The 26831-nt window shown below is 45.1% G+C and overlaps 1 protein-coding gene across 1 annotated transcript in view; it reads left to right on the plus strand.

Moving 5' to 3' along the window:
* Window positions 1-1900: 1900 nt before the first annotated feature.
* The window catches only part of Ctnnal1 (catenin alpha like 1), a 47639-nt gene continuing 22708 nt past the window's right edge, over window positions 1901-26831 (plus strand). The window contains exons 1-4 of the mRNA XM_075967186.1: window positions 1901-2143; window positions 17065-17254; window positions 22146-22333; window positions 24433-24552. Coding sequence (XP_075823301.1) covers window positions 2000-2143; window positions 17065-17254; window positions 22146-22333; window positions 24433-24552 — 642 coding nt within the window. The 5' untranslated portion in view covers window positions 1901-1999. The remainder of the gene's footprint in view (window positions 2144-17064; window positions 17255-22145; window positions 22334-24432; window positions 24553-26831) is intronic.

Below are 26831 nucleotides of genomic sequence, written 5' to 3' on the forward strand. Positions count from 1 at the left end.
CAGGTGATAAACAGCCTCTTTTTTAAAGAAATTTGATCTTTATCCAGACTTTCCCTGTGTATCCTACCTTTGGCACCAGGATTCATACTGGCGCCGGCATTTTGTTGCAATTTGGTCATCTTACATGAGGGAAACTGTCTGGGGAGCGTACGTTTGCACCTTAAAGTGGCCAAAGGGTCCATAGCTGAGGCAGAAGTCCTCAGTGCACTGGAGAGAGGCAGACTTGTAAAAAGTGGGAGGATGGTGGTTGAAGTTAAAGGCGCCTGGAGAGTTGGCTCTTCCAGAGGACCCAAGTTGGATTCCTAACACCCATATTTGGCAGAATTGGAAGATGGGTTGAATTTAGGAACGCTTCTTTTTAAAACTCCTCCCCGTCCCCCAGGATTTCTCTGTGTAACAGTCCTGGCTGTCCTGGAACTTTCTTTGTAGACCTGGCTGGTCTTGAACTCACAGAGATCCTCCTGCCTCTACCTCCCAAGTGCTGGGATTAAAGGCGTGCGCCACCACCACTCAGCAGGAGCTCTTCTTTTTAAGTTTTGCAATCTCCATTACCAGATGCTCACGCTGCTTTGGCAGATAAAGCTGAGCCCTGCAACTTTACTTTAAATACTGGAAGTTGAGCCCATCAGTCTAACTTGCTTCGGTAGGTGCTCGTTAGCAGCTATGGTCCTTCAAAAAAATATTTTCTTGTGCTTCTCAGTCAGTTGCTTGAGTCTAGAATCCTCCCTAAGGTGCAGACTTCTGAAATCCTTCCTTGGCTTCGCTCTTGGAAACCGGAGGAAAAGTGCTGGCGATCCCTCTCATCACAGGAGTTCTGTATGAACTCATGGTTGGGCTGAGAGAATGGATTCTTAGCCTTAAGTGACTTCAGTCAGAAATAGACACGATGTTTTAAGGAGCCGTTAACACACTGCTAGTACTTCACTAATATTAAAAATAATTGTAAAAAGTAGTTTTAAACAGTATTTATCAGTGCATACAACTTTTTAATTCTCTTGAAGGTGAATTCTAAAGATAATGCCTGCAAGATCCACTACCTTCTTGCTGAGTAGCAGGATACCTATGTATCCTGCTTATTTGATAAGTATTATCAAATGTTTCTACTCCGTGTAAGAGATATATGATCGGAAAATAGGAGTGAAGCCGGGTGGTGGTGGCGCACGCCTTTAATCCCAGCACTCGGGAGGCAGAGGCAGGTGGATCTCTGTGAGTTCGAGGCCAGCCTGGTCTACAAGAGCTAGTTCCAGGACAGGAACCAAAAGCTACGGAGAAACCCTGTCTCAAAAATCCAAAAGAAAAGAAAATAGGAGTGAAGGGGAAATGGGGTGGACCTTCCTGGGAAGCCATGAAAAGATAACTACAAGTATAATTGGCACCTCTGGGCAGAGATTCCCTACTATTTTCAACCCCATCAAAACTTGTAGAAATATGTATGATTTTTTGACTTTTAAAGCAAATGGATTTGTCTGGCAGCTTTGCTGAGGACAGTTGTCTTCTGATAAGAAGCCCTGTGAACATGGGGAGGCCCTCAGGTGTCTTGTTTCTTGCTTTGGGTAAAATACATTTTGGCACACACCCCTGAGGAAAGAGGCACTGCTGGGGCCTACGGGGCGGGCGTGCAGAGAGCGGAGCCCGAGGGGTGGGTCAATAGCAGCGGGTGGGTGGGGCTCCCAGGGTTTGGGGTGGAGCTAGGAGGAGGTGTGCCGCCCTAGAGGCGGGGCTGATGAACCCCAACTGCTCGCTCCAGACTACGGGTAGGTGGGCGTGGCCTAGGGGCAGGGCCGAGGGCGGGGTTAACTAGGGTGGGGTGGTCTTGGGGCGGGGCCGAGTCGGTGGTGCCGCCTAGGGGCGTGGCTATCGGGCCTGGGGTCGCGTGGAGGCGGGGCCGAGGTGATGGCACAAGGCTAGGGGTGGGGCCAGCGAGGCGGCGGGCGACCGGCGGGCTGGTTGGCGGGCCCGCACTGGTGCGGAGAGCGGGCGGTCCGACCGGTGGAGGGCTATGGCCGCTTCTCCGGTTCCCGGCGGCGGCGGCGGCGGTGCGGGAGCTGTCCACTCCTGCAACGCGTCTGGCTTCGCCTTCGACTCGGGACTGGAGATCAGAACGCGCTCGGTGGAGCAGACGCTGCTGCCCCTGGTTTCTCAGGTACTGCAGCCCCTAGTCCCCGTGTGCGCGGCCCGCGATGGCGGCTGCAGCTCTTCCCCGGCCCGGCATGGCGGGGCGGGAGGCGGCGCTGTCCCGCATTCCGCGAGCGCGGCGGCGGCGGGACTCGCGTGGGGGCCCGGGGCGGGGCAGCTACTCCTGGGCGCGCAGTGAGGTGTCTGAGCCCAGCAGGTGCGTTGTCCGGCCTATGCGGCCGGACTCGTCTGGCGCTGCGGTTTCTGCCGTGTGAGGCCCAGCCGCGGAATGATAAGACCCCTGCGGGGTCCCCTGCCTCTCAGAGCCGCGGCGGCTGCAGCTGCGCAGTCCGCCGCCGCCGCTGTCCGCATCCAGACTAGGGCTCTCCAGTTTGCCTCCCACTCCGGCGTGTTCTCCAAGGCCTTTGTCCAGTTCCTTTGGTCGTGTGTGGCCTCGCCCAACTCCCACCCACCCTGGCCACCTGTCCTGTCCCTCCCTGTCACTTACTTGCCTGCCCACCTCAGCCTGCCTGTACTCTGCAGAGTGACGGGAAGTAGTGCTTGAGGCTTAATCCCGATGCACAGCTTTTTGCCAGGTCTCAGTTAGGATTAATGCATTATTGTATTTGTGGGTTATAAAAGAAGTCTAGAATCAGCTAAGCGATGTGCTTAATTAGAAAAGTTTTGCTTCTCTGAGCTGAGGTATATATAACCCGAGGGCTAGAATTCCTCACCTACTGCTGGGGTACTGTGCCAAACACCAAGTGAAGAATTTTGTCTTTGGCGGCGCGTTGGCGATGTGTGACTCATACTAAGCTGTAACATCTTGGTGACTCATGCCAGGATTACCAAGAGTTTAGAGGTAGAAAGAATCTTAAATTATCTGACTCTAAATAAAAAAAAATCATTTCTTACGACACCCTCAACACCCGGCCACCAATGCCTTACATAAGCACTTTTAGTGAAGAGGAGGTTATCGCTAGTCCATACAGAGATGTTTTAGGTGTTGCCTCTGTTCCAGCCCTGCCCTGAAAATATTTGAAAATTGTTCTTCTAATGCTAATTAAGTAAATATCCCCATCTCACCCCCCACCCTCACCCCACCCCCCGCCCTGCATCCTGTCATTAGTGTAACAGTGGTGACTACACGGGGCACTCCCTGCCTCTTGACCTCTTCCTGATCCATGGAAAGAAGGCTGTAGTTTTTTTCTAGTGTCTACACCTCCTTCCACCCTGGAGAACTCCCCCGCACCCCTGTCAGCAGAACAACCACAATCCATAAGTGGAGAGAAATGTCGAAGCGGTTTTACAGGGGAGAGAGAGAGTGATGGACTTGAAACTGATAGTGTTTTAGCCATCGCAGGCTGTGCTCTAAGCGCAGTTCTTGCCCCCGCATTAGGTGAGATATATGTATATTCTCATGAGGCAGATGAAGAAATTGAGGGTTAGTTAGATCAATTTACCTGTTATTAGGGGTTTCAACTCTTAAGTGACAAACGGGTCTGATTCCAGGCAGCTCGACTCCAGAAGCCAGCCTTTAGCTACTCCTGGGTCTCTTCTAGAGTTTAGACAGGGCGATGAGGTCAGTGCAGACTAGTTACAAAGAAAAAGTTCCACAGTAGAAAAACTAGGCAGAGAGCTGCAGTCTGGAAAAACAGTAACTTTGTATCGTATCATTGCTAGAAACAGAGCAGTACTACAGAGCTTTATTTTGTGTGTGTGTGGGGGGGAATCATGGAGTATGGAGAGTAGAAGAGGGAAAGTGTTACTTGCTGCTAAAAATTAGCTAGAGGGAAAACACCCCTCCCCGCTTGATGTCAGAATCACAGCTGAGGTTCTGTACACTAGTGGTGTCTCTGACACAGTTCCACAACTGACAGGCTTAGTGGTTGACTGTCCTCAACCAGACAAAGTTAAGTTCCCCATAGTATAAGGAGATGCATAAAGCTTGCTTAGGATGCTTGATTAACAAGTCAGGGAAGTACAGATAATTTAGACTGATTTTTAAAGTTTCAGGGTGTTTAAGATATTAGAACTGGAGACTTAGCTCAGTTTGAGAGCTGGCCCTTGGTTGATTCCCAGTTATCACATAAACGTTGGTGATTCATGCCTGTAATCCCAGCACTCAGAAAGGGGAGGCAGGAGAATTAGGAGTTTGGGGCCAGCCTGAATGTTATAAGACGCTGTGTGTGGTGGAGTGATGGTGAGCTCTCTAGAAAACTCCCGTGCTCAAGTGTTTCTCTTCTAAAGATACAACACGATTATCCAACTCATTTCCACATCTCCCCCAAGATATTTTAAGTACGTTAAGCAAGGATTTCTTGCATACTTCTTAGCTGCTGCTCTTTGAAGAGCTTATGTTTTAGTTGGGAGGTAGGGTGTGTATAGAATAGCGAGCACACGCCAGGGATCAAGTGAGCATTATCAATAATATATGTTCTGTGAGCTCAGTTTGAATCAAGGATGACACTGTGATATAGATATGAATAATTTGCATTAGTATAGATTTTGCTTTATTGATAGAGATTTACGGTCAATTTTGTTATATGTATGAATGTTTCTGATGTGACTTTTACTTGATAACTGTTATGTTATATGTAATTTTGCTATGTTAAGGTTAAAGCCTTCCTTTTTTTGTTTAAACAGAAAAAGGGGAAGTGATGTGGGAGTGTCATATATCAATTGATTTCATTGGCTAAGCAATAAAGGAACTGCCTTGGCCCATTTCATTGGTTAAAAGATAGGTGGGAGGAGTAGACAGAACAGAATGCCAGGAGGAAGAGGAAGTGAGGTCAGACAGAAGCAAGCCGCCAGGTCAGACATGCTGAATCTTTCCCGGTAAGACCGGTGCTCACAGATTATTAGAGATGGGTTGATTGGGATATCAGAATTAGCCAGTAAGGGCCAGAGCTAAGGGCCAAGCAGTGATGAAAAGAATACAGTGTCTGTGTAATTATTTCGGGGCAAAAGCTAGCCGAGCCGGGCAGGCGGCTTGGGGTGTTTGGGGACGCAACCCTGCCGCCGCCCCCTATTACTACAACACTGTGTAGGAGACATGGCTTGAGGTAAACAAGGAAGACCAGTCACTGTGCTGTGTGAAGTCGCTGTGCAGGGTGAAGTCGCTGGCTTTTGTTTTGATGTTAATTCACTGCTGACTCCCCCAGTGAAAGTCTTGACTTTTAGGACTTTTCTAGGAAAGGAAGGTTTTGTCAGCATCAGAAAATAGGAATTCTCTCTTCGCAGCCTAGAAATGAAGAATTTTCACAGCAATAGAGATAGAAAGAACCTTCGCTGCCCATCCAGCTTCTGCTAATGACAACATGATTCTGTAAACTGGTAGCAGGAAATGCTTTCCTTGCTGGGGATGTAGATCAATAGTAAGTCTGCTTGTCTAACATGTAAGAGGTCCTGGGTTAGGTCCTCAGCCCTGGGGGGAAAATGGTGCTGAAGGGTTGGGAGAATGGCTTTTTGGGTAAAATGCTTGCAGTGCAAGCTTGAGGATGTGAATTTGGATCGCCAGCATCCAGCTAAAAGCTGGCAGGGGTGTGGAGTTAGATGGATGCTGAGAAGCTAGCCCATGAGCTTCAGGATCATTGAGAGATTCTCTTAAGGAAGACATCTGCTGTTGATCTCTGGCCTAGCCCCAGGAATGCACAGACACCAGTACCAGTGCATAGATCCATATACACGCACCACATACACCACACACACACACACACACACACACAAACACATACACGGTGAAAGTCTTTGTTAGCTGATATGGGTATCTACAGGAAACTTTATAGCAACAGTCAAAGTTAAAGATACATTTCTTTTAAAGACAAGCAAGAAGTGGTTCCTGCTATCATAGATGCTATTCAAACTAGAAATTCCGCCCTTCTGTAAGACCAGGAGAAGAAACAAAGTTCCCATTGTGTTATGATTACCAACTTTACTAGAAATAGCAAGTTCATAGGATACGAAGTGCTAAAGTCAGTTGCATTTCTCTACACTGATGTACAGAAAAAGGCGATGTAAAAATTACAGTAAGACTGTAAATATGGAGCTTACTAGAAACGTCTGCATGTTTATTGTAGCAAAGAGAGATTATTAGACTATGGAGAAAATTTTGTTGAAAGTCAGAGTCAATCTAAGTGACTGAGGGAAGTACTGAGTTCATGCCTAGACCAAGAGAATACTAAAGACACAGCTCTTGCCTTTTCCTAGAGATTTGTAAATTTAATGAAATTCCAATGATAATTCCAACAGATTTTGGGGTAGGATTTGACTAAAGTAATTCTGAAAATTTATATGAAAGACCAAAGAACCAAGAATAGCAAAGCAAGCAAAGCAAGATGTGTAGACTTACTCTTCTAAGTCCAGATGTGGCGGTGGCATACGCTTTTAGTGCCAGCATTTGGGAACTGGAGGCAGATGGGTCTCTTTGACTTGGAGGCGAGTTTGGTCTGCTTAGCAAGTTTCATGCCACCATGGCTACATAGTGAGACCCTATCTCAGAATAAGGAAAATTGAAGTTAGAGAATGGGCATAATGGTCGATGGCTGTAATCCTCATCCATGTGGGACTGAGGCGGGAGAATTATTAAATTACAGGCCATCCTGGGTAACATAATGAGAACCTGTCTAAGAAAAAGGTTGATACTATTAATAGCCTAGCAATTCAACTCCTTGCAGAGAAATCCCGTGTAAATTCATGAAGTAGAATACAAGTCTGGTTAATATTTTTACTTCTGAAGATTCCAAACTAAGAACTACTAAAATCTCTATTAAGCATGTTTAAGTAAATTTTGCAGCGTTCAGCCAGCAAGAGTCTATGAGTAAAAGGACTGAGCCAGCTCTGCGATTCTGCCCTCTTCTCCTTTTCCCTGTTGTGTATCAAACCCATGGTCTTATGAAAACCAGGCAACCACTGTACCACTGAGCTACATCCCCATCCCCAACTCTTAGCATTTCAAAACAGGCTGGACTCAAACTCAACTCCCAAGTGTTAGGAGTAAAGGTGGGAACCACCACAGTGGGTTTTGACAAGTCAGATTTTATTATCTAAACTTTTTTTTAAAAGCTCCAGGCTAAGTACCAGGCGTGTAGAGTTACTCCCACCCCTTTTACTAGTCACTTCGTTCTTCAGTAGCTGCTGCCACTCCTACAGAGATTTTCTCCGAGGGAGGGAAGAAGGGTGCCTCCACCCTGGTGTGGAATGTCATTCTTCTGCCCTTGGCCTTTCCCTGTGTGCACTTTCCTCCTGCCTTCCTGTCAGGACCCTTTAGGCGGCTAAGGTCGCTTCACTTCCTTCTTTCCACCTCCTCCTTTGCCTTGGGAGTGTTTCAGAGTCTTTGTCTCGTAATGGCTTGTGGAAGAAGAGGGTGGTGATTTTCTCTTCTCTATGCTGATTGAGGCAATGGGTGGAAGTGTGGTTTTGAGGGTAAAGATAAAGGAAAATTCAAATGATAAAAGAGGCTGTGGGCAAGTGGAAGTACCTGGCTCAGCCTTCTTCAAAGAGTCTGACCTTGAGTATGGTGTTCACTTCTGTTTCGGACAGCAAATTAGCTATGGAGAGTTTACAGATAGACTGATGAGCAAAATCCAGATAGGAACTTCTCCACCTCAGGCTGGCTTTTAAATTATTCTTCAGATCCTAGAGAACTGAACTTCATTCTTCCTTTCTCCCAGCTTCCTGTTTTACTTGCTTTCTTGCCTCCCCACGAATCAGGTAAAGAAAGCCCCTGTCAGCTGAGTATAGATGTCTTAAAAATTCAGAACGTCACGGAACCCGGGAGCAGAACAGAACTGACAGTATTCTTTCTTTTCTTTTTTTCTTTATGTAAATGACACTATTCTAAGTGTGATGGCTTACATTTACTCATGTATTTCCCAGGGTAGCCTGAGCAGATTATTGCCCAGCTCTTACAGATGAGAGTTGTTACAGACAGGCTGATAAGAACTCCATCTGGACCAGAACTCCAACCCAGGCAGCGTGGGTGGAATCCATGTTCTTAACTGCTGGGGTGCACTTGTTTGCCCTTGTGGCACCGTAGGCCGGTGGTCTCAAGTAAGCCCTTGTTCTTGCTTCCTTCCGTCATGGTTCCACTGTAGCAAATCAATCTTCTTCCTCTACAGAGTGCCTTCTTTGCCCTCTGGCTCATTCAGGCATTTTCTAGAACATCCTGTAGACATGTCTGTCAAGGCAACTACAAGTGGTCACTCTACTATTCTACCTAGTTTTTAAGCACAATGGCTGGCTTTTGATGTGGCATATTGTGGCTTTGGACGCTCTCTCACCGCTTCCCCTCCATCCTCAGTATAATCTGAGCAGGAAAGAGAGGTGTAGTGACTAAGAGTTCAGGCAGCCTTTGGCTCTGCGACCCTGGGTATTTTCTTAACCTCTTCCAACTTCAGGTTTTTTTTATCTGCGCATTGAAGGTATAAATAGGCCGATACCTAATAGAAGCTAGAGATGTAAGCATTAAGTTAATTTATATCTGCAAAATATACATACTAGTATGCTTGTGCTGTGTAAATCTTAGCTAGCCTTAATCTTTCGCATAAGGAAATTAACACGCAATCTCAATTTTGTAAAAGTATATTAAGCACATACAAAACAGGATTGGAATAATTCAATAAAAATGTTCTCAGGATTATAAGTTACTATTTGAATTTTTCCTGCATTTGCCCCCTTTCTTGTTTTGGGCATAATCAGCACATGTGCTTTCTCTTTTATTAAAGTTCTTTTTTTTGTTTTGTTTTGTTTTTTGAGACAGGGTTTCTCTGTGGCTTTAGAGCCTGTACTGGAACTAGCTCTCGTAGACCAGGCTGGTCTCGAACTCACAGAGATCCGCCTGTCTCTGCCTCCCGAGTGCTGGGATTAAAGGTGTGCACCACCACTGCCCAGCTTAAAGTTCATTTTCATTATTTTTAATTACGTGTAGGTGTGTGTGTCTGCTTGTGGGTATGTGCAATGTCCAAGGAGGCTAGAGGCGGGGCTCCTGTAGAGCTGGAGTTATAGATGGCTGTGAACTGCTTGGCATGGGTGCTGGGAACTGAACTCAGGTGCTCTCCCTGGAAGAGCCACAAGTGCTCCAACCACTCGGCCATGCATCGCTCCGGCCCTGAAGCTATTGTCTTAAATGTTTGAAAATGTTAGGCTATGAGTAGATCTTCTAATAAAGCATTTTCCAGAAGGCTTCCAGTAAGAGGAAGGACAGCCTCACCTAATAGTGCACCGGGGAGGATGTTTGCCGTGGGAGCAAAATGCTTGTCTGGGAACTGAACAATTGTTAGCGCTTTAGCCCAGCTGTAGGGGCTGTTCACAATAACTGGAAAATTTGAGCATTATGCAAATACAGAATTTGACGAGCACAGTGTCTTACTCTGGGTTGCTGTAGAGGCAGTACTAGCTAGAGCCCAGCGTGTGAGGTTCCCTCTTCAAACCTCAGTCCCACAAATGGACAATAGAACCACAGACATCTCTAAGAACGGGCATTTATTTTGGCAGTGTGGCAGCTGGGTGGTCTAACATCAAGGTAGTCAATATTCAGTGTCGGGGAGACTACCAGCTTCCTAGACTAGACTGGTGTCTTCTGTTCTGGTGGGTGATGTAAAGGGGCTGGGCCCTTCACTTTCCCTTTTCTAAGGCACTAAATCCTATTCATGGGAGCTCCAAATTCATAGCCAAGTCCCTTTCTAATAGTTGGGTGTCAGGATCTCACTGTGTGAACGGTGTCCATCACAACCATTCTTTCCACTCTTGTGTGATAGCTGGAACAGTGGTCAGGGTCTCTGTTCTATGTCTGGTTCTGAGACTTTTCCAGCGTCTGCCAGGGTTGGAGACTAAAGTGGTACGGGTGGATTTCGTGTCTGTGCTCCCTCCTTTCAAGGCAGTCTCACAGACCTGCGTTAAGCCAGCGCTGGGACCAAGGTGTACACTAGCCCACTGCCACACTGGCGTTTGCATATTTACCATCCTGCTTTGCAGCACCGTAGCCAATCATCCTCACAATTCTCTCTCCTGATTCATCATGGATGTGCCTACCTAATGGGCTCCTAGGTAACACTTATGCCGAAGAAAAGATTCAGTCCCTTTGAGATCAAGAAATGAGCAAGAATGACTGGACATCTATCTGTACTGGTAGGGCTTCTTTATTTTTTAAATGTATTAAAAAGGCATGATGACACACACTTTTAATCCTAGCATTTGGGAGACAGAGGCAGGTGAATCTCTGATACCAGCCAGGGCTACATGGAGAGACAAACAAAAAAACAAGCGAAAAGAAGAAAGGAAAAAACTTGCAAAAAAAAAAAAAGCAAGAAGCAAAATTAATCATACCTAAACTCTATATATCTCAGTGAACTTCTCTACAGTTGGAATAGTCATTCTGAAGCTGTGGAGTGCCGTGGTGGCTTTTATAATTCACTATCAAATATATTCCGTTCACTTATCTACCACCCAAAATGCATAAATAAATGAAGAAGTCCAAAGCAGTTAGCTTGTTATCCTTTCCTGTGACTGTGAGAATTAACTTCAAAACACACATTTGAAATTATGTCTACTTCTGCATAACATAACACCCCCAAACTTAGTGGATTATAAGATAAGTCAGGAATTTCAGAGTCACTTACTTGGGCGGCTCTGTGGCTCTGGGCTGTCCGGAAGCACAGCTCAGAGAATCTCGGTAGCTATTGGCAAGAAGCCTGAGGCTTCCTCAGGGGAGCCTTCCCAGGGAGCTGGTCAAGGATCTTCACCTCTCTACTGGCATTAGGGAGTAGGAGGTGGAAACCGTAGTGACGTCAGTCTTTACCTTCGAGAGCAGCACACTGCTTTATTCTACTGGCTGAGATAGAAGCTATCCCCCTGATTCCAACCCTAGAGTGCTGGGCTTACAGGCTTGTTCATCACAGCACTGGTGTGTGGTGCTGGGAATTGAACGCAGGGCTTAGTGCACGCCAGCGCTCTACCTCTACTTTATTCTGCTAGGAGTAACTAAATCAGCTTGCCCACAAGGAAAGGGGGTGGAGACTTTTCCTCTTGGAGGTAGCAATAGCAAAGAACTTAGTTCTCTAACCTCCGTGGTAAATCATTTACTTCCTTCTACCTGCAGATAACCTCTCCTGAAAGCATCAGCTTGAACCCAGATGATTGGCTAGGAATCTGGTCCAGATGAGCTTTTTCAAGACAGCCATTTCCTAAGTGTAACTCTTCCTAGCTGTAAGCAAGAGAGGACGCACAGGATACTTGTAGGCTTATGCTAAACAACAGGAAAAGAAAGAATCATTGGTTAGAGTTTCCTGAAATGGACCTGGACCCCAGGTTGGCAGTTCCTTAACTGAAACTCAAGTCCTGGGAATTGTGTTCATGTCTCGGCATTGCCTTCCCAGTTGGTCGGCCCTTTCCACGAAAAGCAGTCCTTTTCTGCGGCTAGTTTTCTCAGCCTGAGGAAGCTTGCGAGTAGGAAATCCTTCATTTAATGTTGATTTTTTTTTAAAGTTCTACAGTTTAGTAATTAATTTTGTTTGTTGCCCTTTGAGTCCTACCGCACTGTATTAGACCGAAGTCACCCCATGAGCTGTGCAGAGTCAGCTCTTCTCTGTCGTTGCTCCTGGGACAGCTGGAGACCAGTGACTGCCTAGGCTGAGATTTGACAGTCGCTCCCTTTACATTTGGCCTTCTTGACTGTGCTTTAGATTGCACTTTTGCCTGTAAGCCACTTGTAAGTTTATCACGGTGTGCCATCTAGCTAAGAATTTTCAAAAGCAGCAAGCTCTGGCTTGATCTTGTTTGGCTGTGTTTTATTTAACTTCTCTCTGTTCTCTTATATTTTACTGCAGCCATTAGCCCCTTCAAACCCCTTCAATCACCTTAGCTCGACCACCTAATTCTTGAGGGATACTTTCTACTTTCCCTGTTATTAAGGGTTTTTTTTTTCTGCTACTACCTAATAAGGATCTTTTCTCTTTAGTTTCTAGTGAATTTTTTTCTTTTTTGTTTTTAAAGAAAGCCTTAAAAAAAGACAAAAATCAAAAAACTATGTGGGGTGTGTGTGTGTGTATATGTGATGCCATTGTGTGTATGTGTGTGAATGTGTACATGCATGTGCCACAGTGTGTGTGGAGGTCAAAGAATAAGCTTGGATGTGTTTTCACCTCTCATGGGACAGGGTCTCTTATTGTTTGCCTATGTGTGGGCAGGCTAGCTGACCTTCCAGAGTCTTCCATAGATTCTATGTCTCGGTTTCCCATCTCCCGCAGCAGTCCTGGAGTGCAGGCGTCCTTATTGTTGCACCTGACTTTTTGGCTCTTTTGAGTCAGGGTTTCTCTATAGCTTTGGAGCCTGTCCTGGAACTCACTTGGTAGACCAAGCTGGTCACAGAGATCTGACTATCTCTACCTGCCTACTGATTGCTGGGATTAAAGGTGTGCAACACCACTGCTGGGCTACTGCACCTGGCTTTGCGTGGATGTCTCCTTAGTCACTTTCCCACCTTCCCATTTTTTTTTTTTTAATAAGCCTTTGCCTGCACTTCTGTTTGTGGTTTGAATGTTGGTTTCCTCTCAAAATCCTTCTACTGGAGCTTAATCCCATGGCAGTATTAGTAACACATGAAGCCTTTGGGAGGCCATTAAGTTGTGACTAAAACTAATGCTTTAGGGTGGAACTGAGGAATTTATTTGCTTGGTCTACCAAGTGAAGAGCCAGAAGCACTCTCCGTGAGGACCCGCCCCTCACCAGACACCGAGTCTTAGGGAGGCCTGAACCTGGGCTTTGTAGGGCTGACCGTAAGCAGTGAGTTCATGTAGAACCAGCTGAAGGCACTTGTTCTGTCAGTGCAAATTGACTGAGAGAGCTCCCCAAAGTCTCCTGCTCTGTCCAGCATCCTTCACATTCTTGGGGCTTTTTACTCATCCCCTCGAAGTCATTCACACAGCCCGATTTCAAAGTTACTCTCAAATTTTGGGTTTTACTATAGCATCTCTCCTGATCTGGGCACCAAAATCTGTGTTACCTATCTATTGATAAAGAACTTCAAGCTGGGCAGTGGTGGCGCACACCTTTAATCCCAGCATTTGGGAGGCAGAGGCAAATGGTTCTCTGAGTTTGAGGCCAACCTGGACTGTGAGTTCCAAGACAGCCAGGACTACATGGAGAAGCCCTGTCTCAAAAACAACAAAAAGAACAACGCCTCCTTTAGTTTTCTATTGCTGTGCTTAGATGCTCTGATTCAAGCAATCCAGGGGAGAAACGGTTTCTCTTAGTTAACAGTTCCAGAAAGAATAGAGAGCATCATGGCCAGGTAGGCATGGCAGCAGGATGTCACATGGTAGTGGCAGTCCCAAAGGAAAGAGAGAACAGGAAGTGAGACCAGGGCATAAAATCTCAATGCTAGTCTGGTGTGGTGGTACACGCCTTTAATTCTACGCAGATCTCTGCAAGTTTCAGGTCATCCAGGGTTACATAGTGAGCACCTGCATCAGACAGACAGGCCGACAATCTCAGAGCCTACTCTCAGAGACACACTTTCTTCAGCAAAGCTCCTCTTCTGAAGTGTTACTGGATAGGGATCAGCTCAAGCATATGAGCCCATGGGGGCCAGCTCACACTCACACCTAACAAATTACCCCAACTAGTGCCTTAAATAAAAAAAACATTTGCCTTAGTTTCTGTGAGTTAAGAATTCTGTAGGAGTTTAGCTGATGGTTCTGGACCAAAGGCCATCGTCACAAAACTGAAATACAGGTGTTTGACTGGGTCTGCGGTAGTTCAAAGGCTTGAACTGACTTGGGCGTCTGCAACTGTGCTCACTCATCTGACTGACAAAAAACCTCTGTCCTGCCAGCTGCTGGCTATGGCAGCAGTTTCTTACTTCGTGGGCTCCTCAGAGGATTGTTCCGTGGGGGGCAGCTGTGATGGGGCAGTGAGCTTTCTGTCCCTGTGACTGATCCCAGAGAGAGAAAAGAAGGGAGAGATATACATAGAGAGACAGATACACACACACTCACACACACACACACACACACACACACACACACACAGAGAGAGAGAGAGACAGAGACAGAGACAGAGAGAGGACATTACAAAATCCTGAAACCTGCCCAGAAATGCAGCATGATGTCCATTGTCATCTGTCCATCAGAAATGGGAAACAGAGTTCCTTCTTCCATGAAGGAAAGGTCTAAAGAAGTTTATGAATTGGTTTCAAAATCACCCCAGAGATTATACCATCTTCCTACGTAAAAACCCTTCTGTGGCCCCCGGTAATGCACAGAACAAAATGTTTTTGAAGCACGATCTCATTCTGTAGCTCAAAATGGCCTACAGCTCACAATCCTCCTGCCTTATCCTCCCTGGAATTGCAGACATGCACCACCACGCCCAGCTCAAAACATGAATTCTTCGCTCCAGTTCCCGGCCTTACATGGCCAGCTCCTGGCCATCCATCATGGGGCACCAGTCCATGCTTGCCTCTTTGCTCGCTGCTTTAACCACTTTGGCCTTACTTCGTTCCTTGACAGGACAGGCTCATCCCCAAAGCCTTTCACCACTCAGTTTCTGTTCTTTGAAATACATTATCCCCTGGGGCTGCCAGCCTGCTCCTGCTGCTATCAATTTGTTCTCAGGCTGAAGTACCGCTTCCTCAGAGAAGAAAGAGCAGCCAATCTCAGGTGTCTTGGGTACAATATCATATTGTTATATTTGGCATAGCACATTAAAATTATTTATCTACTTACAGGATTACTGTATTTCTCCATTTGGTAGCACAGACCTTTTCTTTATCATTCGTGGAGGTTTTCTCGTTGCTTAGAATTTTACTTCACCCAGTAAATATATTTTGTGATTGAATTGTTATTCTACTCTGCTGCAAACATTGGAGGTAGGACTTATGTCTCAGCACTCATGAATCCTGTCTTAGTCACTATTTCATTGCAGTGAGGGACACCATGACCAAGGTAACTCTTCTAACGGAAAACATTTAACTGGGACCGGACCTGCTTACAGGGTCAGAGCGTCAGTCCATCATCATTGAGTCAGGAAGCAGACTGGCGTGGCTCTGAAGCAGTAGCTGAGAGCTTTACCTCATGACCCATAGGCAGCAGGCAGAAAGAGAAAGACGCTGGGCCTCGCACGGACTTTTGAAGCCTCAAAACTCACCTCCTTACCTCGCCCCCAATAAGGCCGCACTTTCTAATCCTTTGAAACGGTTTATCAACTGGGGCTAAGCCTGGAAATATATGAGCCTATGGGGTGCGTTCTCATTCAAACCACCACCCGTTCTAAAGACTTGGCATCTATTAGATATTAAACATTTGTTGGAAAATAATATCGTGGATGAAAATGTTTAGTGGCAGGGCTCTGGAGAGATAATGTGGTGGATAAAGAGCTTGCACCACCAGCATAAGGGCTTGGGCTTGGATCCCACGACCTAGTTAAAACCTGAATGTAGTGATGCACATCCAGAGCCCGGTGCTGAGGAAGAGGATGGAGATGGTAGTCCAAGCAAGATGAGTTTCTTTCCAAATGGCTAGCAAACTCCATGAGGAGACTGTTCGGTGCCCATTTTCCTCTTGAAGTAATTGGTGCTGCCAGGAGGAGATGTGTCACGTGTCATGAAAAGTCCTAACTTCTTTTTTTTTTTTTTTTTTTTTTTGGTTTTTTCGAGACAGGGTTTCTCTGTAGCTTTGGTGCCTGTCCCGGAACTAGCTCTTGTAGACCAGGCTGGCCTCGAACTCCCAGAGATCCGCCTGCCTCTGCCTCCCGAGTGCTGAGATTAAAGGCATGCGCCACCACTGCCTGGCTAGTCCTAACTTCTTAAAACATTTTAAATGCCATATTCTGAAAATCTCTGAAAGATTTGAAGAATACCTATCTAACTGAAATATATCTCTATATATCTAGGAAACCTAACTAACATACATTACTAGAAGCTTCACTATTATAGATAATTATCTATTAACCTGTAGTTCTTAATTATACATTACATTTTTTTAATATCTATTTATTATGTATACAATATTCTGTCTGTGTGTATGTCTGCAGGCCAGAAGAGAACACCAGACCTCATTACAGATGGTTGTGAGCCACCATGTGGTTGCCGGGAATTGAATTCAGGACCTTTGGAAGAGCAGGCAGTGCTTTTAACCACTGAGCCATCTCTCCAGCCCTATACATTACATTTTTAAATGAGCCACACAAACACAATTCCTTAAACAAGAGCAGAAATATATATACATTTAAGATCAATTTATATACCCAAAAGTGGTATTACTGGGTCTTTGTTTCCTAATTTTCTGAGAAATCGCCACACTGACATCCAAAGGGATTGTACCAACTTGCACTCCCACCAGCAATGCAGAGGTGTTCCCTTTTCCCCACAACCTCTCCAGCATAAGTTGTCATTAGTGTTTTTGATCTTGGCCATTCTTACAGGTGTAAGATGGAATCTCGGAGTTGTAAAACTTTCCTTTTTTAAAGTATCATCGCATGATTCTGGGGACTGAGCCAAGGGCCTCCATGTGCTAGGCAAATCCTCTGCTGCTCAGCTACCTACAATGAGCGGGTACCATTTTGTATACCCAGCTACTTTGTGAGCAGTGGAATGGATGTGGTGAGAGGTGACACCCTTACTGGGTGGAACCGAAGAGGAAACTTCTGTGAGTGTTGTGACCTGTGATTTGTTCCCTCTTCTCATGGCTCTAAGATTTGTTTAATGGTCTGGAGAGCATCTGGAACTTTATGTCCCAGATAACCGCATCAGGTGAACTCACAATTAAAGAAGCATTGTCCTGAGAAATGACGCATGATGCTTTTCTGACTGGCCCCTGGGTTACAATATCTAAAGCTATTGATTTAGTATTTTGGCTTAGTATGATATGCTGGGTTTAATTTTCTTGACCCTTGTGATATGTTTTTTAAATATTGAGATAAAAATTTTAAAAGTTGCTTATTTTTTATTTCTAGATTACCACACTTATTAACCATAAAGATAATATCAAAAAGTCAGATAAAACTCTGCAAGCAATTCAGCGTGTGGGACAAGCTGTCAACTTGGCAGTTGGAAGATTTGTTAAAGTAGGGGAAGCCATAGCTAATGAAAACTGGGATTTGAAAGAAGAAATTAATATTGCCTGCATTGAGGCTAAACAAGCAGGTATGTGAATATTTATCTACTTTTTGTTTGTTTATTTGCTGTTTTTTTGAGAAAAGGTCTCACCATGTAACCCTTGCTGACCTGGAACTTTCTATGTAGACCCAACTGGCTTTGAATTTATAGAAGTCTACCTGCCTCTGCCTCCCCAGTGCTGGTGTTAAATCCATGTGCTACCATACTGTCTCAGTTAGGGTTTCCTATTGCTGTGAAGACACACCATGACCACAGCAACTCTTTATAAAGGAAACATTCAACTGGGATGGTGGCTTATAGTTTCTGATGTTCAGTCCATTGCCATCATGGTGGGGAGCATGGCGGCATGCAGGCATATATATTGCTGCAGCGATACCCGAGAGTTCTACATCCAGCCAATAGGAAGCTGACTGAAACACTGGCAGTATGATGAGCATAGGAATCCTCAGAGTCAGTGCCCACAGTGGCACACTTCCTCCAACAAGGTCATATCCACTCCGACAAAGCCACAGCTCCTAATAGTGCCACTTTGTATGAGATTATGGGGGCCAGTTACATTCAAACTAGCACACACACCCTGCTCATTTCCTTCTTGAGGCAGGTCTTACTGCATAGCCCAAGCTACCTTCAAACACAGCGGGAGTCCTCCTGCCCTGGTCTCCCAAGTGCTAGTGTGCATTGCCATACCCAACTGCAAATTCTTACTTCAGAGTCTATTTATACCAATTTCATTGTTCTGGATATTATGCCAGATATTTTATCTATTTATTTTGGGGCAGTCTCACTATGTTCCTGGTTGTTCTGGAACTCACTGTATAAATCAGGTTGTCCTTTATGTTGAAGTGACCCTCCTGCCTCTGGATCCCAAGTGCTAGGATTACAGCCATGTGTGCTACTACACCCAGAAAAATTTAAGAATTTGTTTGTTTCCTATCGTGCTGGGGCTCAGACCCTGGTCTGTTCTTATGCTAATCAAGCCATCCCCAACCTACATCCCCGACAAAACACTTTAGTTTTGTATTAATTTAATATGGCCCAGAATATTAATGACTTGAGTTGGCTTTTAGGAATGTTGGGCCTCTCTTGATTCCAATCCTAAGCCTGAAACATAGGAGAGGATAGTGGCGTGCCAGGCTGACCACTAACCACTGAGGTGGGCACAGGCAGAAGAGAGGTTGAGACAGGGTTAAGAAAGGACAAAGGGAGATTTCATATGAAGCATTTACAGTCAAAACAACCTAACACAGACAGTGTGATGGGGTTACAGAGAGCAGGGAGGATACACAGCACACTTGGTGCTATGGCTGACCAGGCAGAAAGAGGATGCTAACTAGAGGAACAGACTCTTGGGCTTCTAACCATTTGCTGGTTTAGGGAGCAGCTTTATGTGGGAAGCAGAGAAGGCCTTACCCTATTTGTAGTTTATATGTTTTCCATTATAAAAATGGATTTGAATTGGGTCATAATAAAAGACATGGTAAATTAATCTATTAAAATAAGAAGAAAAAACATAACAGAATCTCTGGCAAGAATGATTATTTAAGCATGAAATTTATCTTTATACTTCCTGGAAAGCAAGACAAAACTGTGAGAAACAGAGGGTTATATAATCCTCATTGTTTGCTGAGAGGAAACAAAGCAGTCTGTAAGAGGAGAGTCCTATTTTCCTGGCACTGCATCGCTCCGTGGGCACTTACACAGCACGTGACAGTACAGCGGACAATGCAAACAGAGCAAGAGGGGCAGGGGCGACCCTTTCAGGGAGAGCTGCACGAGGCCCTGCGTGGCCTTGGCTTTGCCACCCTGTTCTCAGTCTGAGCTGACAGCCCCAGCTGAGGACCCGGCAAGTCCCTCAGGTGGCCCGGGCCACACATACCATCTCTTTTAAGCTGACAGAAGTGCCCCTTCATCCCCTGAGAAACCCTCCCCCAACTGTGAGCTACTTGCAGTTATAAAATAAGGAATCTTCGCCCTCGAGACAGGATGAAGACTGAAGGCTTTCTGGCTCCATCAGCCCTTAATGGTCATCTTCTCCTGGGCAGGTTGTGTACACTCGATGCAGGAGTCTGAAGCAGTGATTAAAACTTAGAGCTTCAGAGTTGATTGTGGGATGCCCCTCTGGATGCTGTGAATATGCTTTATTACTATTGGTTAATAAAGAAGCTGTTTCGGCCAATGGCTTAGCAGAGTAAAGCCAGGCAGGAACTCCGAACAGAGATGTAGAGAGAGTAGGTGGAGTCAGCTGTTTCTATGTGTAGCAGTATTGTCACATGATGTGCATGTGCATTTGGTGCTCAGCAAATCTTTATGTCATCTATTGCATTTTATTCTTTCTCTCAGTTGAGTTCCTGCATTGTTTTTACTTGGCTACCTGTCAGGATTTGTATTTTCTATGGCAGTTAAGTAAATATTTTTCTTAGAGTGTTCACTCTAAAGGACTATATTAGCTCATTGCTTATAATAAATTAGAAATGACAACCATGAAACTGTAAGCTTTACGCCTTTGTTGGGAATTCTTGGCAGTCTGCACTTGGAAGAGCTATGACGGGAAGAAGACACTTGACCCTGTTCTACAGTGGACTGGGGTTACTGCCCACTTACCGATTTGTCGAATGTCCAGGGTTCAGTCAGAAAAGGAATGGTTAAACAATGCCACTTGCAAAGGTTTCTGTGAAGGGCCTTTGGTGGCTGAGAGTGACAGGAAAAAATGGACATTTTCCAGAGGAACAAAGCAAACATCTTTTCTTTCAGCTACTGCTGCTAGAATATGAACTCACCGTTTCCTCTGCTCCCTCCTCCACAATAAAGGTTAGTTCTGAGTGTTTGTCCTCTGCAGGTTTTGCCGTAAAAGGTTGGTGACACAATTTCCATTGCTGTGCAGAAAGTTACCCTCCATGCACAGCATCTCAGACCCGAGGCAGGAAGTGGCTTCCCTGGGCGATCCTGGGGCAGCACATCTTAGGACGTTGGGTGGAGGCCTCTGTTGGGCCTCAGTTACCTGCAGGCTTCACTGAACTGGAGATGTGTTTTGCAAGCTCCTGATGGATGGTGCTGGCGGGCTTCACTTCCTGGTTGACTTGTTGGTCACCATGTGGATCTTTTTGTAGTAAGGCTGTAACCTGGTACTTGGTTTCCCTCAGAGAGAGAGACAGAAAATAAGATGATGGTCTCAGTTTTTAAAAATTCATGTGTGTGCCTGTGTGTGTGTGTGTCTGTGTCCACTCACATGCCACAGTGCGTGTGTAGAGGTTGGGAGGACAACTCTTGGGAGTCAGTGTTCTTTATCATGGTTCTAGAGACTGAAGTCAGGGCGTCCAGCATCGGGCTTGCCTGGTGACTGCTGCTGCCCACAACCGTCTCACTGGCTTGGCCAGAGAGGATTTGATTGCTTAATTTCAGAAGTTTCATACCTCCTATTCTGCCCCCCAGCATGAGGACAGTGTGGGAGGGGACACTGGGCGGATATGGGTACCAGCAGGGAGAGCTCTTGAAGGCTGGCTACCATAGACTTTATCAGTTAGTTATCCACTCCTAGGGGCCTGTGTTTTGTGTACACCCATATTGTTTTAAATTTCTGTCCTCTGAAACGAAATTTGTATTTCCTTCCCTAGTCTTTTTGACTATCTTTAAATCATTTGGTTTATAATTTTGATTTTTTTTCTTTCTTTCCTTCTTATCTTTGGTCAGCTACTAGGTTTATACTTTCTTTCCTTGCTGTCTCCCAAACCATTTTCTCCATCTGTGGAGTTCTCTCCCATACATTAACAACTGCTTTATGTCTCTTTTCCAGTCTGTTCAACACTTTCCCAGCAACTGCCATTCTGTTTTGTATCCTGTGGTTTGGCCATAAAGATTCTAATATTTTTTACTTAAGATTTTTTATGTTACTGGCCAAGACATTATTGTATGTATATATAAAATTAGCAATAGACCTTTTGTGAGAAACTCAGTCATTAGATGTACATTTTTTAAGACATCAAAATTTATCTTAAAATTATTTTAAAAATCTTGCTAACTGTAAGAGTGAGGGGTTTTAGAGAATCACATTGTATTAATTACTTTTCTACTGCTGTGATAAAACACCATGACCAAGATGTGGTGGTTTGATAATTGCCCCATAATCTCTTATGGAGTGGCACTGTTAGGAGGTGTGGCTTTGTTGGAGTGGGTATGGTCTTGTTGGAGGAAGTGTGTCACTGTGGGCATGGGTTTTGAGGTTTCCTATGCTCAGGATACTACCCAGGGTCTCAGTCGACTTCCTGTTGCCAGCAAGATGTAGAACTCTCAGGTATTCCTGCAACACCATGTCTGCCTGCATGCCCCCATGCTCCCCACCATGATGGCAATGGATGTTCCTCCAAACCCGAGCTTCTTCAGATAGTGGTAATGATAGTACTGCCCCCTTCCTCACCTCCTCTGTGGGCCTCACCTAGGCCTGGGCCCCTGGGTCCTGCTCACAGCTCTGGATTTAGGGTTCTGGTTCTTGACTCCTCGGACTTTTCTTTTGTCTTGCAGATCAGCTTTTAGATTGTGTGGTCAGCCAAATTACTAGAAAGACAAATTGTATCTTTCTGACCAGGTCAAAGTTTGTCCTGAAGAGTGTACCATCCAGTTGTGGTGGCAATACAATGGAAGGATTTGCTGAAGGAGACAGAGGCAGGAGGATCATGAGTTCGAGGCCAGCCTGGGCTACACATTTTAGAGAAACCATGTCTCCAAAACAAAACAATAATAAAAAAGAGTGTACTGTTTTTTGTTTTTTGGTTTTTTATTCTAGGAAGCATCATAGGAACTATCTAAAGTAGGGATGTTTCCTGTGCCTGAAGTTCCCATGTATGCTGCAGTCAAGATGAGAGAAAAGTCTGTCTTCTTGTTTAAGTGTTTTATTCCCAACATAGTATTCCCTCTTTCCTGTTAGGAGAGACAATTGCAGCACTCACAGATGTGACCAGATTGAATCACCTGGAATCAGACGGCCAGATCCCAATTTTGGCAGACAAAGCAGGAGTTGTGCAGGCCGCGAGGCTGCTGCTCTCCTCAGTGGCGAAGGTGCTGCTGTTGGCAGACCAAGTAGTCATCAAGCAGATAGTGACATCGAGAAACAAGGTACTCACTTGTGGCTGTGCTTGTGTTGCTGGGTGGCTCAGATTCCTTGTTGAGGTGGGATCCAGATAATTTGGCTATGCTTGTTAATTAATTATTTATAGCACCATTGCCCAGAGTTGAAAATTGTGTGTTTCCTACACCTACTATTTCTAATTTACTGAGCTTAAACATTTATTTATTTCTATTTTAAAAATTAGTGTTTTATTTATATGATTGTTTGCCTGTGTCTAAGTCTGTGTACCATGTGCATGCCTGGTGCTCACAAAGGCCAGAAGAGGGCTTCAGATCCTCTGAAACTGGACTTGCAGGTGGTTGTGAGCTGTCATGTGGTTGCCGGGAACTGAACCTGAATTCTCTGGAAGAATAGTCAGTCCTGAGCCATCTCTCCAGCCTCAGGCCTAAACTTTTAAATGTAAACAATGTTTCATATTTAACATCAACAACACAACAAAAATCTTGTTGTGGTTTTACTTCCAGAAGCCTTAAATATGTGCAGTTTGGGAAGGAAAGCTAAGCTGATGTTGTCTGTGCAGTAGAGACCTAGTTAACAAATATCCCGAATACTTCAGTCCTTTTGTTTAATCAGAGAGTAACATAAGGTAAACAAATGTAAATCACTGGCGGTTGCCCAGTTGGTAGAATGCTTGCTTAGAGTGCACTAAGCCCTTGTTCCAATCCTGAGCACCATATAATAAAATGGGGTGTGGTGATACACACCTGTAATCACTACATTGGGGAAGAAACTGAGGCAGGAATATCAGGAGGTCAAGGCCAACCTCAGCTACCTATAAGTTTGAGACCTGCCTGGGCTACAAAGAGATCCTGTCTAAATAAAATAAAATAATCTGAAACTATAATTATCCACAGATATAAAGTTTCTATATGTAGAGCCCTTAAATATTTCTAAAGAATGGACTTAAACGCTTGCTGTTCTATAGACAGTAGCCCTGCCCCTGAGCACTGGGAACCAAGCGCCATGCTTTCTGTTGGTACTCCCCTAGATGAGGTGGAGGATAATCAAATAGGCCAGGGAGGAGGTGCATCCTCTCTGTAGGATCTGAGGGTAGCCCTGCTGGCCCCACCTCAACCCCCAGATATGTTGGGCAAACTAAAAAGTGAAGGGTTACGGAGAAAAAGAAATCAGAGAAAGTGGTGGACAAAGGGACGACTTTCCTGTCTTTCTGAGATGCAGGCTGTGCTCAGTATGTTGTCTTCCTTATCTATGGAGCTGCGTGTGTTTCCTGAGCCGCCTGGGCAGGTTAGCAGGCCAAATGTCCTCCGTAGCCTCATTAAAAATGAACAAGAGCAGGATATCTGTGTTTTTCTAACCTATCTTGCTCTGGCCGAAATTCAGTAGTTATTTTAGAAAAAAAAATTACAGAAAATCTGTTTCCATTTGTTTACTGTTTCTCTCATGTCAGGGGAACAGCGTTTATTTTCTGCTGGTTGTTCTACGCACAGATCATATTCTCCCCTCCCCCACACTGCCCGAAGCCTCTTGGCAGCTGATCTGTTCTACACAACACAACAGCTCCTGACTAATCTAAACTGGTTTTCAACTGTGAATTGCTAACCCTCCACTCTGTAGATTACCTCCCTTCCATTTTCTTCCAGAACTGGGGTTCCACTAATCCTGGTTCAATGCTTTGTCTTTTCAGAATTTCTTGCCCCAGTGCAGACCCTAAACCGAGAGGTTTTGCTGGTTCTGTGCCGGGCCTGCCCTTTGCTTTTCACCTGCAGATGCGATATTTTCTTCCTTTGAAGTCAATAACATAGATAAATCCACATCTTCTTATCCTAAAACCAAGTCAATTCCCTAAGTGGTTCTAACCATTGAACCAGCTTTTATGTCTTAGAGGCCCTTCCCTGGTGTATGTGTGTGTGTGAGTGTGTGTGTTTGTGTGTGCGCGTGCACACATATGTGCCCATATGTCTATGTGTGTGTGCATGCATGTGTGTGTACATGCATACGTGTGTGTGTGTGTGTGTGTGTGTGTTTCTTTTTTCTCAACTCTCCCACAGAATTTAGGGCCTCCCTTGTTTCCCTTTGCTCCGTTCAGCTCTGGAAGTCTCGGTCTGATCGTGTTTCTGTCTTGCAGGTCCTTGCCACCATGGAGAGACTAGAGAAAGTGAGCAGCTTTCAGGAGTTTGTCCAGATCTTCAGCCAGTTTGGAAATGAGATGGTGGAGTTTGCACATCTGACCGGAGACAGACAAAATGTATGTACTTAGCACACTGAAGTCTTCAGATAAATGCGTACTTTTTACTTTGGATAGAAATGTAATCTTTTTAATCCCTTGAATTGACTTCTTTATTCAGTAAATCTAAGATCTTAGTCTTAAAACCCTCTCTAAGTAATCCAGGGTATGTGGTAGGTTGATGTGTCTTTTTCTTTACATATCTGGCCATACATATGCCTGCGTTGGGAACAGTCTGGCAGTGTGGAATGTCCAGCTTTCCCTTCCATGAAGGGTTCCATTTGACTCTTCTGCCAGCACTCAGGCAGACAGATTGAATTGGTCTGTGTAATTGTAGAATATTCTCTGCATATTTGTTTCCTTGCTATTCTAGATTGCTGTTGAGAACACATGCCTTGTTCTATCTGCACTGGCTATATTATGGCAGGTGTTTGATACACAAGACTGCATTTCTGTTCAGAGCATCCACAAACTGGGCGTTGTTATTAGTGTTTTATATAAGGGAGCCAAAGCCGAGACGGAGGGAGTTTTCTAAGGTCACTCTGCAAATGGATGGCATTTGTTATATCTGTTCCCAAAGCCTGTCATCCTTCAGCTGCAGCTTGGAGTCTTCTTTGGGACCTGATCCCCAACTCAGACCAGCGTTTCTAAGTTTGAGGGGTAGAAGATCACGGTATGTCAGGACAGGCTCTTTCTGGTTGGGATGTTTGCTTATGAATCCATTTTGTCAGCAGACCTGACCTGTGGTACTGAGATCTGGGCCTCTTCCCTCAGGCCCTTCCTTCAGTTTTAGATGTGAGCTTTCCTGGTTGCAGCTGCAGCTGGGAGGTGGACATTGGCCTGGACAATGGCAGGCTAGAGAGCAGTATTTGTTGCTGGAAAAAAAAAAACTGAATGCAGAGGGGGCTGGCAAGATGGCTGGGTGGGTAAAGGCGCTTGCCTGAGTTCAGTCCCCAGGATCCACATGGTGGAAGGAAATAACTGACTCCTGCAAGTTGTCCTCTGACCTCCACACGCGTGCTATGACATTCGCAAGCCATGCATGCGTGTGAGCACACACACAGATGCACAGGAGGCACGCAGACACACAGGCATGCTCATTTATGTGCACTTGAAAACAAAGTCAACACATAAATGTAATGTGAATTTTGTAACACCTTGTCTTCTTTTCTGCTCTGCCACCGCTGGTCTTTAAACTTTTGTTTCATTTCTTTTTCTCTCATCTTCCTTTCCTTCTGCCCTCCCCACACTCTTCCCCTGTGAAGATTATTAGCCCGAGTGTTTTTATAACAGCTGATCATCTGACATTGTCTGGATCACTTGGGCGAGTGTGATGTGACTCAGATTCCAAAGCCTGTGAAGCTTTCAGTTGTGTTTCCTGCTGGCCTCATAGTTGGGAAACTTCCACTGTTATTTTGATTTGTCGTTAGAAATTTGGCATGGAACCAGAATAGTGGCATAGTTCTATAATCTCAGTACTTGGGATTCTAAGGCAGGAGGGTCACCATTAGTCTGAGACCAACCTAGGCTGTTTAGTGACTTCCAGGGGAGCCTGTGCTACATGGCAAGACCCTGTCTCAAAAATTTAAGAAAAAAATTAAAATGGTCTCTAGAATATTGGTGTAGAGAGTACAGTAAGACTGTGATTAACTCATTTAAACTGTGCACTTCAGCTGATGAATAGCCCTGGCTGGCCTGGAACCCACTGTGTAGACCAGGCTATCTCACATTCATAGAGATCCTCCTGCCTTTGCTTCCTTAGTGCTGGGATTTAAGGCATGCACCACGTCACCTGGCAGGAGTATCTGTTACATTTGACTCATCTTCAGATAGAGGGTGGGAGGCATTCTCCCCACTGGGGCTTTGGTAAGTGCTATGCCTGGTTCACTTTCTTAGTATTTGTTTCCAGAGTTTAAGCCCTTTCTTTCTTAATTTGGTCAGAATATGCTGACAATAGCCGTCAGCTAGCTACTTTCTTCCTGCTCAGCAGATTCTCATTACTTCCTGGGAACTGGAGTATTCTAGGCACGGGGTGCATAACAGTAAGGAAGCCTGCCCCATGGAACTTGTGTTTTAGAGGGTGTGGGAGAAGGCAGACGGTATCACAGACATGTGGACTGCAGGTAAGTGACCTCTGAGAGTGAAACCGTGACTGAAGGGTGTGACTGTTTCCACAAAAGCAGTGATGGTTTAGCAAACATTCTTGTCTCCTCTTTTATCTGTATGGAACAGTGTGACAGGCCTTTTGGACACTGTTGTTGTTGAGTGAATGACTTTTCAAAAGATCAGGTTGCTGATAT

The sequence above is a fragment of the Microtus pennsylvanicus genome, chromosome 3, assembly GCF_037038515.1.
Source record: "Microtus pennsylvanicus isolate mMicPen1 chromosome 3, mMicPen1.hap1, whole genome shotgun sequence".
Taxonomy (NCBI): Eukaryota; Metazoa; Chordata; class Mammalia; order Rodentia; family Cricetidae; genus Microtus; species Microtus pennsylvanicus.